This window comes from Cenococcum geophilum, assembly GCF_001692895.1.
Source record: "Cenococcum geophilum 1.58 unplaced genomic scaffold K441scaffold_12, whole genome shotgun sequence".
Taxonomy (NCBI): Eukaryota; Fungi; Ascomycota; class Dothideomycetes; order Gloniales; family Gloniaceae; genus Cenococcum; species Cenococcum geophilum.
Genome location: NW_027137570.1, coordinates 1,955,991 through 1,976,959, shown reverse-complemented (window position 1 = coordinate 1,976,959; position 20,969 = coordinate 1,955,991). Strand labels below are relative to the sequence as shown.

Genomic DNA, 20,969 nt, shown 5'->3' with positions numbered 1-20,969 from the left:
AGCGATAACCCGAATTTCTATATAGTTATTTGCGATTAGACTAGCTTTATTATTATCTTGCCAGCACTAGCAGGGAGGGCGCCGACCCGCTTAGGCTACCCTCTTTATTAAGGGTCTACTTCCTAGGATTAAAGAATAGAGGAAATAGGAACTGTAGTTAGTGTTGGAATAAACGGTCTTAAGTGTAGTATTATGGCGGTAATGCACTACCTCCGCTACTCGGCGTTTAGCTTGGCGTGGTTACTAAGTTAACTAAACTGTGCTAAAACCCCTAACCTATATCCTTGTTAATAGATACACATTAAATAGGCGCTTCTATAGGCGGGTCTTCCGCAGGGATTAGCACTAGCCCTATAACCAGGGCTTTTTAACCCTAGGGCTCTTAATCACACCTACACTTTTAAATTTAGCGCTATTGACGTATTTTAAACCAACCCTTTTATTTATAGTCGTCGGAGTAGAGTTCCTCTAGGCTTCGCGGAGCCACCTCTAGGGGCGATTTCTTGTTTTGCTTGGAGGAACGTAGTTTCAAAAGGTGTTTAGTACCGCGCGAGAAAACTTTAGTAGCCGCTTGTCTTGCCCTTTTATTGGCTAAATCTTTTACCCTCTTATTGGTCAAATCTTTAAGCCCTCTTATTAGTTAAATTTTTAAGCCCTTTTATCTGTTAAATCTTTAAGCCCTCTTATTAGTTAAATCTTTAAGCCCTCTTATTTATTAAATCGTTAAGCCCTCTTATCTATTAAATCTTTAAGCCCTCTTATTTATTAAATCTTTAAGCCCTTTTATTTATTAAATCTTTAAGCCTTCTTATTTGTTAAATCTTTAAGCCCTCTTATTATTTAGCTTTTTACCTCTTTAGGCTAATTAACGTACTCTTTTTAGAATTTCTTTACGCCGCTAGTGTAGTTGGTTAAAAGGTATAGGTAGAAGAGGGGATCTTTAAGTATATTCGCTTATTAAGATCGGCTTATTATTTACTTAGGTATAAATGTTCTATTTCCTTTATAAAGTAAATTATAGCTTTAACCGCGCTAATATTTAGGAAACGCTATAAAAATAAGGGTGTGGCTAGAGCGGGTTAGCTACCCTTCTTACTAGCGCCGGAAATATAAAAAAAACCTTAAGTACTATCCTCCATTCTAATACAAAATAATATAATATAGTAAGTTGGAATGGCAACACTACTATAATATAACTATTATTAGAACCTAAGAATATAATTATAATAGAGTAAGTTAGCGCTCCCTGCTTAGCGCGGTTAAAATCCTTATATAGTACTAAAGTAAAAGTAGTATAGTACTTATATTACGAAAGGTACTTATTCTAACCTTAAGAGGTATATAATATACAACGGACTAATTCTTTAGTGTACTAGTTATAGCAGTTAGGTATAGGCTTAGCTTTAATATTCCCTTTCTAGGCAACCCTTTCTACCTCTCTATCTCGCACCTTTATACTTCTACACTTTTCTATATCTCTACCTATAGCTATACTTATAGCTCTACCTATGTCTCTACTTGTAGCTCTACTTATAGCTCTGCTTATGCGTCTACTTATATCTCTACCCATATCTCTACCCGTATCTCTACCTATATCTCCTTACGTCTCTTTATATATCTCTTTACACGTCTTATAAGGGGTTAGGTAGAAAGGTATAAAGATATAAACGTAGGCTAAAAGATATACTTAAGTTTACTTACTAACTATAAACAGCAAAAAAAAGGCGCAATTTATAGTTTTAAGTAATTCTAGATTTTTATATACCTGAAACTCTAAATTGTTCCTAACCTTTACCTACTATTCTACCTTTAAACAAAACATTTTTGCCAAAGCTTACGCCACCCTTAAAATCCGTGGTTGTCTACTGAACGACAGATATCTACCCTAGATAACTCCTATACCGAGTCTATAGTACTCCTCTATTTTATACCCTTACTTAAAAGCTATATATAAGACCACTAAAATATAACAAAGATTGTGCCACTCTAACTCTCCACCCTAAGAAATATCCGCAAAATCTTTTAAGGTATCTTTGTTAAGTTCCGTCTAGCTTTTAAATTTATACTACGTAATAATAATAAATCTCAGATATCTAACGTCAACTTAATCTTTATGGTCAAACTTAATATAGCCAACTAGATGACCTTCTGCATCATTAATTTTGTAGGCCGTATTAGGCTCCGGCTTAATATAATATCTTTGCAAAATTTTGCGCCCTAGAGCCTCTAATACGCGTTATTCTTAGCCGCTTAAACTAGGAGGGATGAGTTTAATGTCTTAATTCCAACTAGTATTAACCTTAGAAATACTTCTATAACGGATTTTCCCTTTATATTTCATCTAGGACCATAATAGAACTACCTTAACTCTGTAATCGCTTATCTTTTTTAACTATTCCGTCCTGAGGCGTTGCCAGAGCAGGCTTCTACTAAGGCAATAGTGTATAATGCTATACGAACTTCCTATCTTATAGAAATCCATCAGCCTACGTTTAAGTCCGGCAATCGTATATAGCCTATCCTTCTGGTATGTAAGGGCGCGCTTGGAGTAACTAGTAAAGATGTTCTTAAACGCAAAGGCTGCACCTCCTAAAGGAGGCCCTAAGGTGGTTATTGGAAATTAGGAGCTGCTAAGCAAGTTTAAGGGTCTTTCTCCGTAAAATTAAGGCATGTTAGCATACGAACTAATAACTTCCATCTAGGAGAGTAGATGTAGCAATAAAATTAGGAAGAAGTATTATAAGATCGGAATATAAGAAAGCCATAAACCTTCTAACAAGGACATGAACTATAGACGAAGACACTCACTTGGCTATCTAAATGAGGTTTTCACAGCAAATTATAGATCTACACTCCTAGTAGGTTTAAGTTATAGTGAAATAGATCGTCTGGGGTGATAAGGCCCGCTCTTATAACACCTAACCGCGTTTATTCAGCACTCTGTTCTCTATATTATAATTGAAAGTTCCGCCTACTTCGGAGGTATATACACTAAAGGAGGTGCCTATGCTTGCGTCTATAAGTCTAACAGGCTGTTTATCTAGCCGAGGGTTAAGGAAGCCTTCGTTAGAGTCTTTGGCGGACGTAGCGGCAAATATATAGTATGCTGAAGCAAATACCTCCTCCATATTTGCAGACTCGCGTTACTAGTTATCGGCATCGTCCTAGATTATGCAAAGCGAGTCAATCCAGAGGAACTATACGTTGAGCCCTCTAGTAATAACCACAGCGCCTTAAAATGTTTTCGGTAAATCGTTAAAGTTTATTACGTTACGGTGCGCATTAATATTCTCTTTTATAGTAGAAAGGGGATTAGCCTCCCCCTAGTAATGAGATAGAGTAATATATTTTCCTTATTTGCCTTTAGTGTTATAAAGGAGTAACTAATTTGGGCTTTCCGTATCTCTGATGTCGAGCACTCTTATTAGCAATTTGTTATCTTTAGTAGAGGCAATTCTATAATCACTATAACTTTCGTTACAGTCTCGAAGCCATTTACGGAGTAAGATTATATGTAACTCCCCTCCTGCTTTAGGCAGAATTGGTAGCCCTATTTCAAAACCCATGCTTGCGGCTTCTAAGCCCATTTATAACTTGGTTAGCAAGGCCTCGTTTCGCTTTAGGATGGAAACGCAATACTAATAAATATACCTGAATCTACATAGAGCTTCAGAAAGCCGTAATTGATATAATCTCCCACGTTCACCGCTTCAATCATTAAGAATTGCGGTGCGATGCCAATGTTGATCTTCTTTACGCCACCGCCGCCAATAGATCAATGTATCAATTTATAAAGATCGCATGACTCTCCAGATTCCCTTTTAAAATTATTAAAGAGAGTATACCCGTGTCTTAGGGATTTGAGTAACCATCGAATAGGGACATCCTAACACGAACTATATAGCCTTAATTATATCTTAGGCATTAAATAAGGATAAGCAACTTCCTTTGCAAAATAGGTCGCAAAGTCTAATACTTTCTCGTCCTCCGTTGGCGCGTTCCTAAGTCTATACCGCTGTTAAAAAAGGCAAGGTAAGCTATATATTTAGCAAAGAAATACAGCCTATTCTAGGTAGGTTTACTTACCTCCTTTAACTACTTAAAAGACGTAGTTAGCTAATATTAAGAAGCGTGCTTTAGTCTAGTTCTGCTTACTTACTAGCTATAGCCGTTAATAAAGCCCGGTTAGCTATTAACTTAGTATACTATACTATAACCAAATTTACTTACCGCCTTTAATTATTAAAAAGATGCAGTTAGTAATTGCTTTAGTAAAAAGATATACTAATTTCTTATAGGGTTTACTTACAGCCTATAATAATAAAAAAGGGATATTAACTATAAACCTAACAAAATATGCCCTATATACGGCTACTTACATTCTATAGCGGTTAGGGAGGTATAGTTAGTTATTAAGTTTATAGAGATATATATTTTAGTTAGGTAGAATATACTTACTATCTATAATTAAGAAACGTGTTTAGCTATTTAATAAGTCTATATACTATACTTTAATCAAGGTTACTTATAGCCTGTATTTATTAAAGAAAAATTAGTAAAATAAAAGCTCTATTCTATAAAGCTTATTTATATCCTAAACATTATTATAAAGATATAGTTAGATACTAATCTTACAAAAAGAGACATATTACTAAGATTTATCTTCTTACAATCTATAATAAAAAATATTAAGAGTTAGCTAATAGTTTAATAAAAAAAATTTACTTTTTATAGGTTTCCTTACTCGCTTTAACCGTTACGAAGATATAGTTAGTTATTAATTTAGTATATTTATTTAGGCCGTATCTACTCACATTCTGTAGCCATTAAGAAGCTATTATTAGCTATTAATTTAGTATATTTTACTCTAACTAAGTTTACTTACTAACTATAGTCGGTAAAAATGGGTTATAATTAGCTATTAATTTAATATACGCTATTCTAACTAAATATATATATATACTACAATTATAAAGAAAATATAGTTAGCTATTAATTTAGCATACTCCACTTTATCTAGGTTTACTTACATCCTATAACTATTAAGGAGACATAGTTAGCTATTAATTTAGTATACTCCACTCTATCTAGGTTTACTTACGGCCTATAACCGTTAAGGAGACACAGTTAGCTATTAATTTAGTATACTTTACTTTATCTAAGTTTACTTATAGGCTATAACCGTTAAGGAGACATAGTTAGCCATTAATTTAGTATACTTTACTCTATTTAGGTTTACTTATACGCTATAATTATTAAGAAGACGTAGTTAGCTATTAATTTAGCATACTCTACTTTATCCAGGTTTACTTATATACTATAACTATTAAGGAGACGTAGTTTGCTATTAATTTAGTATACTTTACTCTATCCGGGTTTACTTATACGCTATAACTATTAAGGAGACGCAGTTAGCTATTAATTTAGTATATTCTACTCTATCTGGGTTTATTTACAGCCTATAACCACTAAGAAGATATAATTAGTTATTAATTTAGTATACTCTACTCTATCTAGGTTTACTTACATCCTATAACCGTTAAGGAGGCGCGGTTAGCTATTAATTTAGTATACTCTACTCTATCTAGGTTTACTTATATACTACAACTATTAAGGAGACGTAGTTAGCTATTAATTTAGCATACTCTACTCTATCTAGGTTTACTTATATACTATAACCGTTAAAGAAATATAGTTAACTATTAATTTGGTATACGCCACTCTATCTAGGTTTACTTACGGGCTATAACTATTAAGGAGACGCAGTTAGCTATTAATTTAGCATACTCTACTTTATCTAGGTTTACTTACACGCTATAACTATTAAAAAAACACAGTTAGCCATTAATTTAGTATACTCTACTCTATCCGGGTTTACTTATATACTATAACCGTTAAGGAGACATAGTTAGCTATTAATTTAGTATACTCTACTTTATCTGGGTTTACTTATATACTATAACCGTTAAAAAGACATAGTTAGCTAATAATTTAGTATACTCTACTCTATCTAGGTTTACTTATACCCTATAACCGTTAAAAAAACATAGTTAGCTATTAATTTAGCATACTCTACTCTATTTAGGTTTACTTATATTTATTAACTATTAAGGAGACGTAGTTAGCTATTAATTTAGTATACTCTACTCTATCTAGGTTTACTTATATCCTATAACCGTTAAGGAGACGTAGTTAGCTATTAATTTAGTATAACTCTACTCTTATCTAGGTTTACTTATATACTATAACCGTTAAGGAGACGCAGTTAGCTATTAATTTAGTATACTCTACTCTATCTAGGTTTACTTACGCCTATAACTATTAAGGAGACGTAGTTAGCTATAATTAGCATACTCTACTATATCCGGTTTATTTTACACCCTATAACCGTTAAGGAGACGTAGTTAGCTATTAATTTAGTATACTCTACTTTATCTAGGTTTACTTACAGCCTATAACCGTTAAGAAAACGCAGTTAGCTATTAATTTAGTATACTCTATTATATCTAGGTTTACTTACGGCCTATAACTATTAAGGAGATATAGTTAGCTAACAATTTAGTATACTCCACTCTATCTAGGTTTACTTACACCCTATAACCGTTAAGGAAACGCAGTAACTATTAATTTAGTATACTCCACTTTATCTAGGTTTACTTATAGCCTATAACCGTTAAGGAGACGCAGTTAGCTATTAATTTAGCATACTTTACTCTATCCGGTTTACTTATATACTATAACCGTTAAGGAGACGCAATTAGCTATTAATTTAGCATACTTTTACTCTATCCCGGGTTTACTTATATACTATAACCGTTAAGGAGACGCAGTTAGCTATTAATTTAGCATACTCTACTCTATCCGGGTTTACTTATACGCTATAACTGTTAAAAAAACGCAGTTAGCTATTAATTTAGTATACTCTACTCTATCTAGGTTTACTTATATCTTACAACCATTAAGGAGACGCAGTTAGCTATTAATTTAGCATACTCTACTCTATCCGGGTTTACTTATATCCTATAACCGCTAAAGAGACGCGGTTAGTCATTAATTTAATATTTACACTAGATACTATTATAGTAATTTACTTATAAACTATAGCCGCGAAGAGGATAACGTTAGCAATTAGTTTAATAAAGAAAATCCCTTTTTACTAAGCTAACTTACTTCCTGTAACAGCTAAGTAGCTAGGGTTAGCTACTAATTCAATAGTCACTTTATCCAGTTTACTAATAAACTATAATTATTAAGAGAACACAATTAGCTATTACTTCTATATTCTCCACTCTAGTTAGGTTTACTTACTCTCTATAGAAATTAACAAGACGTAATTAGCTATTAACTTTAGCCTACCCGTTCTCCATTTCACAGATTTACTTACTCCCTATAATAGTTAAGTAGGCGTAGTTAGCTAGTAATAATGCAGAAAATACGCAGTAATAAACCCAATCTGGTTAGTAGTAGTTAGATTTTCTTTACTTTGTACTTACTTTCTATATTAATAAATAGGGCATAGTTAACTAGAGAACTTATACTATATATAGGCAAGCTACTTATAACCTATAGCCAGAGTTAAATATATATTAGCTATGGCAATAAATAAGAGTCCACCTATAGAACTGACCATGTTACTCTTTAGTCGCAGGACAGTGTAGTAAGTTAGTTTAGTTAACAGTTAAAGGTTTTTAAGGCTTAGGTAGGTAATAGAAGGACTTTAAGGTATCGCGTTTTACTATTAGCTTTTGCTAAGCTAAGAGCTACGTGGACCAATAATATATCATTTAAGAGTATTTCTTAATCTTGGCACTGCTATCCAATTAAAGGCTTACCGAGTCTTTCCAAATAAAACGATCTCAAGGATATCGGTGATTTAACGTCTCTTTAGGCGAATAATCTTGTAGTAAATGTCGGGTACTTTACGCCCGTATATAACCTCATGCCTTAGTCTAGTTTAAGAGCTTAAGGCTACTTAGTATAATAAACTATATAGTCTCTTTAGCGGTTAGGATCTAGATAGTAACTCTTAGCAGTAACTTTACTATCCAAATCTTCTACTAAGTTTTCTTCTGCTAGTGCAAAATTAGTGGCTTAGAGCTTATTTATTAAAATCGTAGCTTAATTTAGCACGGCCTACCCCTAGAGGCGCAGAGGCGCCTCTATACCTTTATATCTCCGTATTTTTACTTCTTTATATTTACGTCTATATCTCTATACCTCTCTATCTAACCCCCTATAAGACGTGTAAAGAGATATATAAGAAGATATAAGGAGATATAGGTAGAGATATAGGTAGAGATATAGGTAGAGACACGAGTAAACGCATAAGTAGAGCTATAAGTAGAGCTATAAGTAGAGCTATAAGTAGAGATACGGGTAGAGCCACGAGTATAGCCATAGGTAGAGATGTAAAAAAGTGTAGAAGTATAGAGGTGCGAGGTAAAGAGGTAGAAAGGGTTGCCTAGAAAGGGAATATTAAAGCTAAGCCTATACTTAACCGCTGTAACTAATACACCAAAGAACTAGTCCGTTGTGTATTATATACCTTCTAAGGTTAAAAGAAGTACCTTTCGTAATATAAGCACTATACTACTTTTACTTTAGTACCGTATAAGGATTTTAACCGCGCTAAGCAGGGAGCGCTAACTTACTCTATTATAATTATATTCTTAGGTTCTAATAATAGTTATATCGCAGTAGCGTTGCTATTTTAACTTACTATATTATATTATTTTGCACCAGAATAGAGGATAGTACTTAAGGTTCTTCTATATTTCTAGCGCTAGTAAAAAGGGCAGCTAACCCGCTTTAGCCACACCCTTATTTTTATAGCGTTTCCTAAATATTAGTATAGTTAAAGCTATAATCCACTTTATAAATAAGATAAAACATTTACACCTAAGTAAATAATAAGCCGATTTTAATAAGTAAATATACTTAAGGATCCTCTCTCCTACCTATACCTCCTAACCAATTATACTGGCGGCGTAAAGAAATTCCAAAAAGAATACGTTAATTAGCCTAAAGAGGTAAAAAGCTAACTAATAAGAGGGCTTAAAGATTTAATAAATAAGAGGGCTTAAAGATCTAACGAATAAGAGGGCTTAAAGATTTAATAAATAAGAGGGCTTAAAGATCTAATAAGTAGGAGGGCTTAAATATTTAATAAATAAGAGGGCTTAAAGATTTAACTAATAGGAGGGCTCGAAGATTTAATAGATAAGAGGGTAAGAAAATTTAACTAATAAGAGGGCTTAAAGATTTAACCAATGAGAGGGTGAAAGATTTGGCTAATAAGAGGGCAAGATAAGCGGCCACCAAAGTTTTCTACAAGAGATCGCCCCTAGAGGTAGCTCCGCGAAACCTAGAGGAACCCTACTCCGACGATATAAACAAAAGGGTTAGTCTAAAATACGTCAATAGCGCTGAATTTAAAAGTGTAGGTGTGATTAAGAGCCCTAGGGTTAAAAAGCCCTAGGGAAAAATCCCCTAGGGGAATGTTCCCGTAGGGGAATAAAGCCCTAGGGGAATAAAGCCCTAGGGGAATGAAGCCCTAGGGGAATAAAGCCCTAGGGGAATGGAACCGCAAGGGCTTCTATAAATAGGCGAATTGCTAGGATTTATTTTTGTCCTTAGCTTCTCGGCTTTTTATAACGGAACCTTGTAGTAAGAACTACGATAGGCTCGTCAATAGGCTAGGTGTGTAGGAAATGCAAGTACAAAAGTTAACAACGTAATAACAACTAGTGGAGTGGTTGCCCAATAGATTAACTCTAATTATATTCTAAGAATTACTATAAGGTAGGAACTATCTAGGTAGGGACTAAGGGTCCTTAAATATACAACCGTACTCCTAAGAAAGTTATTACTCTATCTGCTCTATCTGCTCTGTTCGCTCTATAATAGATCTTATAGATTATATAGATTATACAGATCATATTACGTAACTCTGCTTACTATTCCTCATTATATAGATCTACGGGTTCTATCTTAGACCGTGCCTATATTAACTAACTAGCTTCTTCTAACTCCTCTCTAAGTAGTCGTAATATTATACTTAAAGCGTCCGTAACACTATCTCCCTCCTCTTTATCTTTGTCCTTGAAGATACCTAGTATCTCTAGGTTATTTACTAGAGGTATAATATCCGTCTAATTAATTTAGTTGATATTATTACTTATAATGCCTAAAGCACCTTCTTCTTCTTCTATAGCCCGTCGGTCTTATACCGTTACTATAATATTATCTCTTAGTAAGATAATGCTATCTCTATATTCTCGTTATATAAAAGAGGGGCTAGTTTACGTTGCGTTAGTAAGTCCTTTGTCTTAGCAACCTTCCTCTTATTTAGAGTGCACTAAAGCGAATATTCGGTCATCCTATAACGTTTGCTCTATCTCTAATATTAAATATACGCAACCTATTACTCTTAATAGTCATCTAGTTCCCTAATTAATTTATTTTAGGGTCTCGTGTTTAATCCAAGGCAGAAAAACTTAAGGGTAATCTTACCATAGCGCTAGCGAAAGCCTATTATTAATCCGAAGAATCTACTCGTGCCCTTAAGGCTTAGCAGTCTACCTTTATAAAAGTTCAGCGTCTTTAACGCGTTTATAAGAAGGTTTATTCTAAGAAGTAGAAACTTATAAAATAAGGTTTGCAGGAACTAGGTAATAAAAGAACGGATTCTCCTCTAATAGAGAAGGAAACAGATCTAAGTAGTTCGGCAACTGCTCTTCTTAGGTCCCCCTTAGGTAACTTATTTTTTGGCGATCCTTCTTTATTAATACTGCCTAACCTAATCTCTTCTAATACTCCTATACCTTTCCTATAGCATTTTTTAAATTCTCTAGTAGCTCCTAGGTAGTCTTAGTGTAGCCTATCCACTTAACCTTGTACCATATTTCGTCGTTAATGTCCTTATAATTAACGATCTTCGATACTTACTATTCGTCTTCTTCTTATCCTCTATACGTATCTGCTTCATAGACCGGTGGCTTAACATTCCTATATGCTAGCTCTAGCATTGCAATATACTATATAGGGTAGATCTTTATTTTGGCTAGTAGGTTTAACTTAAACATAACCAGTGAAATCTTCTATATAATTTTAAAAGGTCCTAGCCTAACATGGTCCAATTTCTTACTTAGTTGTCGACTCTTAAAATTTTTATATAGTAGCCACACTTTATCTCCCTCCTTAAGATCTAGTCCCTTAGATCTCTTAGCATTATAGTACTTTTTTATTCTCTCTTGTACTTTCTTTACTAATTCCATAAGGTCTACATAAAGATTTATTAATGTCTTTATTCTCTCTTTAGCTGTACTACTCGTTTTCTTTACTTACCGTAGTAATAACAATGTTCTTAGCTTATATCCATAATTTGCCTTAAATGGTAATATGCCTATTCCTTCTTAAGGTGTTATATTATATGCAAACTGTATAACTAGTAACAGTAATACCCAATTATTCTATACATAATTGACATAATGCCTTAGATACTGCTCTAGTGTCTAATTTAATCTTTCCGTTTAACCGTCTGTCTATAGATAATATACAGTAGAAGTTACTACTTAAACTCCTTACTTCGCTAAAAACACTTCCCAGAATACTGCTATAAATCTTAGATCTCTATCCAATATAATTTTACTTAGTGCTCCATATCTTATAAACACTTCTTTAACGTAGATTCTAGTAACATCTTCTACTAAGATTTCTTCTGTATATGCTATAAAGTATCCCCACTTTATAAGCTTGTCTACTATCACTAAAATTACGTCATAATCTTATTCAGTAATAGGATCTTTTAATTTTAGCAACTTAATAATAAAGTCCCATAATATAACCTCCCATAGTCTCTCTAGTATTTTGACAGGTTATAGCCCTCCATATAGCTTATGCCTCGTCAGTTTATTCCTTCAGTAATCTAGATATTCCTTTATAACTTTTCTAGCTATCCTTTAGATTCCGTTAATAATATACTCCTCCTAGAGTCTCGACACTAAGCCCGTAGCTCTATTATATCCTTAAGTTAGTCCCTTATAGAAGTCCTTTACGAACTACTCTACTATGCTTCTTAGGATATACTTTACTTCTCAATTTTCATATATATCCGTCTGTAGATCTTCTAGCTATACTTCTAGAATTCTTTATGCCCAAAAGCTTTCTAGTATCTCGTAGACTTTCTCTAGTTTATCGTCTTCTTAAGTTGCTGCGATTTTCGGATAATTATACCTAATTAATCCGTCTATATCTTTTCGCAATAAAGCCCCTAATGGCTTTTCCTCATTTTATAGTTCAGCTTTACGGCTTAGAGCATCTGCCCGCGTATTGTCTATACCTTTAGTATACTAAATCTCAAAATAGTATTCCGTAAGCATCTCTGCCCATCTAACCTGTCTTTAGTTAAGTTCCTTTATTATTAGGAATCCTATTAGGTTCTTATAATCCGTCTTAACTATAAATAGTTTCTCTGTGCCTTACAAGAATGCTCTCTATTCCTTTAATACTATAACTATACCTAATAACTCCTTATTATAGATGTCATAGTTTAACTCCGGTGGTGTCATCTTCCAACTATAGTATGCCACTAGGTGCTATCCATCTTAATGCCTTTACATAAAGTATGCCCCTAGTACATAGTCTAATATATCTGTTTTTACAACTATCTCTAGTCCTAGTTAATAGATCTTAAGAACTAGCTCCTAGGTAAACAACTCTTTAACTTTTTTAAAGAGTTCTCTTTGCTCTTCCCCCTATACCCATAGTTCTTCTTTCTTTATTAACCGCGTAAATGGCTTAATATTCTTTAACTACTGCGCTATAAACCTTCTATAGTAATTATAAAACCCTAGAAACAATCTTAACTATATAACGTTCTCTAGTTCCTACCAATTCACTATAGCTTTAATCTTTTTTAGATCTATACTAAGTTAGCCTAGTTTAATAATAAATCTAACAAAATCGGTCTTTCTAGTAAAGAACTCGCATTTCTTAATTACTACTAGCATCTGTTCTTCTTATAGTCTCTTTAAGACCCATTTAATATATTCCCCGTATTCTTCCTTAATTATTAAGTAAATAATAATATTATTAAGATATGCTATAATAAATTTATCTAAGTATTCTCCTAACACATTGTTAATACACTTTTAGAACGTTGCTAGTGCGTTTATAAGCCCGAATTATATAACTAATAGTTTATATAGTCCTTCCTTTAACCTAAAGGCTGCCTTCTATTTATCGCCTTCCTTAATCCTAATTTAATAGTACGCCCATTTCAGATCTATCTTTATAAAGATTTGCGCATTACCTATTCTGTCTTAGATTTCGCTAATTAAGGATAAAGGATACCTATCCTTCCTAGTAATGCTGTTTAACTATCTATAGTCGATATATAGCCTTAGTTTGCCATTCTTCTTTAGTACAAATAGTACTGGATAACCCGCTAATAACTGCGATGGTCTAATATATCCCTTTTATAGATTTTCCTAAATAAACTCTTTTAATACTCTACCTTCTTCTTTAGTAAGCTTATAGATTAGAAAGAACTTTAGACTTATTCCTAGTTCTAACTCTATTTTATAGTCCCATACTATATATTCTAACAGCTTTTTACTTTCTAGTAACCATAGTTTCTTACCGTACTTATAGTATCTTTTTAGTATATGGCTTAGTCCTTTTTCTATTTCTTTATAGGTTGCTCCTACTTAGTACCATACTAACTTAGCTTATTATTATATCTTACGGCGCCAAGTATCTCTAATATTAACCTAACCTATAATCTAATTAATCCTTAGATTATATTCCTATAACTAAGGCATACCTAATACTACCTTATCCCGTCCCAATGGTAGGATATTAAAAGATATCTTAATTTGTCTTCCTTTAATAGTTATCTAAATAGGTCCTATTTTAAGATTAATAATCCCTCCTCTATAGGTTATTAGATCTCCTAAAATCGTAACTAATAGGTAAGGTTACTCCTTTTATCTATAAGGTAGTCCCATTCTCTTAACTACTGCTAGTAAGATATAGTTTCGCGTTACTCTACTATCTATTAGCGCTTTAAACTGCTAATCTTACCAATTAATTTGTAAATTTAGGTGTCGTTCTTAAATTCCTTTAAGGGTCTAAGGTTCTACCACTAGCTCCCTCTAGTCCTATAGGCCTCTACTTTTCCCAACTGTTAGCTACTTAATCCTAGTGCACTTGGCTCACTCTTTAGCCAATACCTAGTTTGCTTTTTATCTTTAATATACTATAGATACGTGTTTTCTGGGCATTCCTACTACTATTATCCATCTAAGCATTCTTCTATAAGGAATCTTCCTAGTTAAAGTACTAAACTTCCTTCCTCTTGGACCTCTGCTGGATGCCATCTATATATATATTTAGCATTCCTATACTATTACTCATCCGTTATCCAGTATATCCTTATAGGGTATTTCCAATTCTTTTCTTTCGGATTCTTATGCATTTTATATATATCGTCCACGCACGTAATCCATAATAACGTATAGTATACTAGGTACTTTAGGTCAACTCTTAGCTTATCTTTATCCTTAAGTTTAAACCTTTGTCGTGCTAATCTGAACGTTACAACTTTATTTACAGGTACTAAGATGCGTTTCTCGCTTCTCTAGTCCTCTAAACGTTCCTCTAGATCCTTTAACGTTATAATTAAGGCTCCTTTAATATGCGTTATAGCCTTCTCTATAATTAGGTGGTCCTAAATAACTTTTTTATCTAACCACATATAGAAATCTTCCTACTTATTATTATGCCTTTGCCTATACCACTTTTAGTATAGCTGCTAGAGTATATACGGTCTATCCGTAAGGAAATATCTTCTTATTACTGCATTATAACAGCCCTTAGTATGTTATTCCTCAAACCTAATAAGAATCCCTAAATCCTCTTCATCTTCCAGTTTAGTAAGCCACTTAGCTCTTAGTATGCCTACTCTTAGCCTATTAATAATTTTTTATACTAGTGCTCTGTCCTTTATACGTCCCAATATACTAGATTTCTTATCTAGTTTCTGTTCTTGCTATACAATAATTCTTTACCTAAACTCTTCTATAGTTTCTTTTAGTTTGCGCCTTACGCTCTAATCCTTAAAGTCGTCTTACTTCTTAATCCTAGTATTAATTTTTTAATCTTTAGTCCGAATACTTCGTTTAACTAGTAAATCCTCTAGGTCTATATATTCGTCTCCTAGTCTAATTACTATTTATACCGCAGATTCTCTAATCTATAAAGAAGCTCTTTACCTCTTATCTATAGGTGTCCTAATTCATACTCCAAATTCTTAACTCCTTAAGTTCTTTAGTCCCGAGCTTACTTCTAACTTAAGCTTAGCCCCTACCTTAGTCCAACTAGGCTTAACTAGTGTCCTTATCTCGTCTTAAGAGTCCTAAATCTTACTTATCTCGTCTTAAGAATCTTATACCGTTAGGAATTCTTATCCCAAGCTTATTCGTATGTCTTTAAACTAAACTACTGCTCTACTCTATTGGTTTCTGTCCGTTATAGGTCCTTAAGCTTACCTTATCTTGTCTTAAGAATCTTAGTCGTCTTTTATCTCATCTTAAGAATCTTAAGCCTTTGGCCTTTTGCCTTTATCGAGTGCCAAAGTGGTTCACTGTCCTACTTCTTTTGCGTCTCGCGAAGCGATAGACATCATATCTAGTGAGGTTTTAATCCCTACTAATATTCCCTATTCTGTAGTAGAATTATCCTTTGCCTCTAGTATAACATCTCTAAGGTTTACTCGCTCCTAGTAAGCGGCCCTTATTGCCTTATTATTATAGAATGTTTTACCTAGGTCGAATTTATCGTCCTTAATATCCGATCTGCGAACTAGTTCGTTAGTTCCTCTACATCCTATAGGTGCTGGCTCTTATAGCTAATAGCTTACGCCATACTTAGCGTCCTTATAAATTTGGTATATGTTGTTATAACAAAACACAAAACTTTTAATTAAACATTCTTTTATTCCTTACAGCACATTATCGTCCCTTTATACGTGTATATCGTCTGCTAGTCTTATACCCTTTACTACGTAATAACTCTACCTACTTCTACAGTCTCTAATGTAATAACCCTGTTTTTTGCAATTTATGCAAGCTCCTTTTTTAAACCATTTCTCTTACTATAGAGTCCGCCTGAATATCTTCTACTACTAAGATCCCTAATTTAGCTTCTGCTCCTTAGACCTTTAATTACTTAATCCTTGTCCTCTAGGTTTCCATAGTTTGCTCTATCTCTTATAGGCTTCTTTAGTACCACTTAGGTCCATTAGCTCTACACCATACCATAATTTTTAACTTGGCTTTTGTTGTTGCGTACTCTGCGCCTTATATAACTATAGAACTCTATTCTAGCCTCTCTTGGCCTGTTCCCTTTAGTAGATCCAATTATTAATCTTAATTGTTTAATCTATTAGTTCCCTTAGGGTGTCCGCATCTTCTATTAGGATAATCGCGTCCTAGACTTTAGCCTTAAGTCCCTATTTATACTGTGCCATAAGCGCCCTATTATTCTCTACTTATGTTGCTAGTGTCTGGAACTGTGTCGTATACTTAATTGCTAAAGTTCGTTATATAAGGTTCTGGAGTTTTTTTTCCGCTGTAGTTATTTCTTCCGGGTCTCTAAACATCTGCGTAAGTCGCTCTGCGAATCCTTCCTAACTTAAGAATATAAATCGCATGTCTTAGTTAGTGGTTGTTATTCCGTTTACCTATATCTCTATAAGGTAAGGTTTAAATCACTTAAGTGCTTTTCCTAATAAGAATAGTCCTGCGTAGGCTATCCGATCTATGGGTGTAGGTAACTTTGCTCCCTTCTATAAGACCTTAAAGTGCATCTGCGTAAGGAATCCTTTAAGCTTTAACCTCTCTCTTATAAATCTCTTAATTAATAGTAGCTTAATCTTTGCTGCTCCTATCCCATTAAGTCTTTCTTCCAACACTGTATTGTTAGCTATTAACTAGTTAACTATTTCCTATAGCTATCCGACCGTTATAGGTTGCTATAAGTTAGTATCTGCTATACTAGTATTACCTCCTGTCCTTAAAGTAGTTGCTGCCATTAATAGCGTCATAGTGGCTGCTTTTGGTGGCATGTTGTTTGACTTCTTATATTAATACTATAACTAGATAGTAATTGTATAACGGAACCTTATAGCAAGAACTACGATAGGCTTATTAATAGGCTAGGTGTATAGGAAATGTAAGTATAAAAGTTAATAACGTAATAATAACTGGTGGAGTGGTTACCTAATAGATTAACTCTAATTATATTCTAAGAATTACTACGAGGTAGGAACTATCTAGGTAGGGACTAAGGGTCCTTAAATACACAACCGTACTCCTAAGAAAGTTGTTGCTCTGTCTGCTCTATTTGCTCTGTTCGCTCTATAACAGATCTCACAGATCATACAGATCATACAGATCACATCACGTGACTCTGCTTACCATTCCTCGTCACATGGATCCACGGGTTCCATCCTAGACCGTGCCTGTATCAACCAACTAGCTTCTTCCGACTCCTCTCTAAGTAGTCATAACATTGTACTTAAAGCGTCCGTAACACTTTTAATTAGTTAGTACGCTTCGCTAAGCCTTACCGGCCTACGCTTTAATAAGTTGCCCTACGCCGTTTTATATAAGTTATATCTAAGGCTGCTACTTAGACTTAGGGAGAAAGAAAGAGGGGGATTAAGTAGGCTCTAAAAATTGAGTATTTAGTTTTAGGTGTAAATGAAGGGCTATTTTTAGCTTCTAAGAGGGTCCTAATTTTGGATATTTTAAGCGCCCAAAATTAGGTACTTTATTTTCAGGGTCTACCCGAACCTCCTCGCTCCTATCTTTAACCTTTACTTTTCCTTTTAAGTAAATAGCGTAAAAAATCCCAATCTAGTGATAAAATTTCTATACAGCTTTCCTATCCACCAGTAAAGTTATTAAGAAAACTCTAAGCATCTATATAATGCATCTCTTAGCTAAGATAAGACGTCACGCCAAATTTATAGGGCTAGTGCTAATCTCTACGGAAGACCCGCCTACGGGAGCGCCTATACCTTTAATATGTAGGCAGCACCTCTAAAGTGCAGAGCTTAGCAATACACGCGTAGGCTAGCGTCGGTGCCGCCAAAACGCCATTCCCCAGTATTTATATACAAATTAGTCTAATATGGCCTTAATGGCCCAACATAACAACACCCGCCGCAACCTTAATATAGTAAATAACTAGGAAAAGGCAGGCGGTCTATTAGCGTAAGTAAAACTTAGGGCTTAAGCAAAACCCCGTATATTACGTTACCGTATAGGGCAACGAACTTATATACCTAGCTTTCTCCGCATGCTTATGTAATACTAGTTTCTGCTAAGTAAAAATCCAACACATTCTATGCACTTATCGCCTAGAAATAAAGCCTAGCTATAGGGCCCTAATAACTACAGACTAACAGTTATAAGTAAGCGAATATTGAAATGTCTAAACTATTTAGATATAGAAAGGCACTAGAGGGCAAAACTAATTCTCCTAGTAACTTAACACCTTCCGGGCTATTAGCGGAGGTATTAGTAGTAAGAGAGGAGCCTATAACTTATCATTAACATCTCCAGTACCTTTTTAGGCTTAGAAAATCTAAAAAATAAAATTAATTAATAAAGGAAGCCGTATAGACAGAGCCGTTATCCTTAGCGCCCAATAAAGGCGCTTAAGTTACAGCTACTATAATAAATACAGCTTATCCTATAGATTTAATTAAAGCTTTAGAGGATAATATGGGTTAAGATACATAAGAGGATAGATTGTTTACGGTAGGGTTTAATAGCAACTAGATAATATTATTTTAGCTAACGGTGTAAGGATAGAGTGTAAATGTTCCTAAAGTATAATTTAGATATTCTACTAATATACTTAGTTATAGGAAGTAAGTAGACCTACAAATACTAAGATATACGACTGCCGCTAACCTTATCCTATTTGTTAGTGTAGCGAGTAAGTAGACCTATAAATACTAAGATATACGGCTACTACTAACCTTATCCTATTTGTTGGTGTAGCAAGTAAGTAGACCTACGAATACTAAGATGTATAGCTGCTGTTAACCTTGTCCTATTTGTTAATATAGCGAGTAAGTAGACCTACGAATACTAAGATATATAGCTACTGCTAACCTTATCTTATTTATTAGTGTAGGTCGTAAGTAGACCTACAAATACTAAGATATACGGCTGCTGCTAACCTTGTTCTATTTGTTAGTATAGTATATAAGTAGACCTGTAAATATCGAGATATATAGCTGCCGCTAACCTTGTCTTATTTGTTAGTATAGTATATAAGTAGACCTATAAATACTAAGATGTATAGCTGCCGCTAACCTTATCCTATTTATTAGTGTAGTATATAAGTAAACCTACAAATACTGAGATATACGGCTGCTGCTAACTTTGTCCTATTTATTAGTATAGCGAGTAAGTAGACCTACAAATACCGAGATATATAGCTGCTGCTAACCTTATCCTGTTTATTAGTGTAGTAAGTAAATAGACCTACGAATACTAAAATATACAACTACTGCTAACCTTATCTTATTTATTAGTATAGCGAGTAAGTAAACCTATAAATACCGAGATATACAGCTGCTACTAACCTTATCCTATTTATTAGTGTAGTTTATAAGTAAACCTGCAAATACCGAGATATACGGCTGCTGCTAACCTTGTCCTATTTATTAGTGTAGGATATAAGTAGACCTACAAATACCGAGATATACGGCTACTGCTAACCTTGTCCTATTTATTAGTATAGAATATAAGTAGACCTAAAAATATTAAGATATATAGCTGCTGCTAACCTTGTCCTATTTATTAGTATAGGATATAAGTAGACCTGCGAATACTAAGATATATAGCTACTACTAACCTTGTCCTATTTATTAGTGTAGGATTATAAGTAGACCTATAAATACTAAGATATACGGCTGGCTGCTAACCTTATCCTAATTTATTAGTATAGGATATAAGTAGAACCTACAAATACTAAGATATACGGCTGCTGCTAACCTTATTTCTATTTATTAGTGTAGAAATATAAGTAGACCTACGAATATCGAGATATACGGCTGCTACTAACCTTGTCCTATTTATTAGTGTAAAATATAAATAGACCTTACGAATATCGAGATATACGGCTGCTACTAACCTTGTCCTATTTATTAGTATAGGATATAAGTAGACCTGCGAATACCGAGATATACGGCTACTGCTAACCTTATCCTATTTATTAGTTATAGCTTATAAGTAGGACCTACAAATACTAAGATATACAGCTGCTGCTAACCTTGTCCTATCTCTATTAGTATAGGTTATAAGTAGACCTACGAATACTAAGATATTACAGCTACTGCTAACCTTGTTCCTATTTATTAGTGTAGTATATAAGTAGACTTACAAATACTAAGATATACGGCTGCTGCTAACCTTGTCCTGTTTATTAGTATAGAATATAAGTAGACCTGCGAAATATTGAGATATATCCGGCTGCTGCTAACCTTATCCTATTTATTAGTATAGTTTATAAGTAGACCTACAAATACCAAAATGTACGGCCTGCTGCTAACCCTGTCCTATTTATTAGTATAAAGTGTAAGTAGACCTGCAAATACTAAGATATACGGCTGCTGCTAACCTTATTCTATTTATTAGTGTAGTTTATAAGTAGACCTACAAATACTGAGAATATACGGGCTGCTGCTAACCTTGTCCTATTTATTAGTATAGGATATAAGTAGACCTGCGAATACTAAGATATATAGCTACTACTAACCTTGTCCTATTTATTAGTGTAGGATATAAGTAAACCTATAAATACTAAGATATACGGCTGCTGCTAACCTTATCCTGTTTGTTAGTATAGGTCGTAAATAGACCTATAAATACTAAGATATACGGCTA

The 20,969-nt window shown here is 33.9% G+C and overlaps 1 protein-coding gene across 1 annotated transcript; it reads right to left on the bottom strand.

The window, feature by feature from the left end:
* Positions 1–2,392: 2,392 nt before the first annotated feature.
* Positions 2,393–2,572, bottom strand: K441DRAFT_551181 (uncharacterized protein; the record flags this gene model as incomplete). The annotated part of the gene is made up of 1 exon (XM_067643084.1): positions 2,393–2,572. A coding segment is annotated over one exon (180 nt), but the record flags the coding sequence as incomplete, so codon positions are not given.
* Between the last annotated feature and the right edge of the window lie 18,397 nt (positions 2,573–20,969).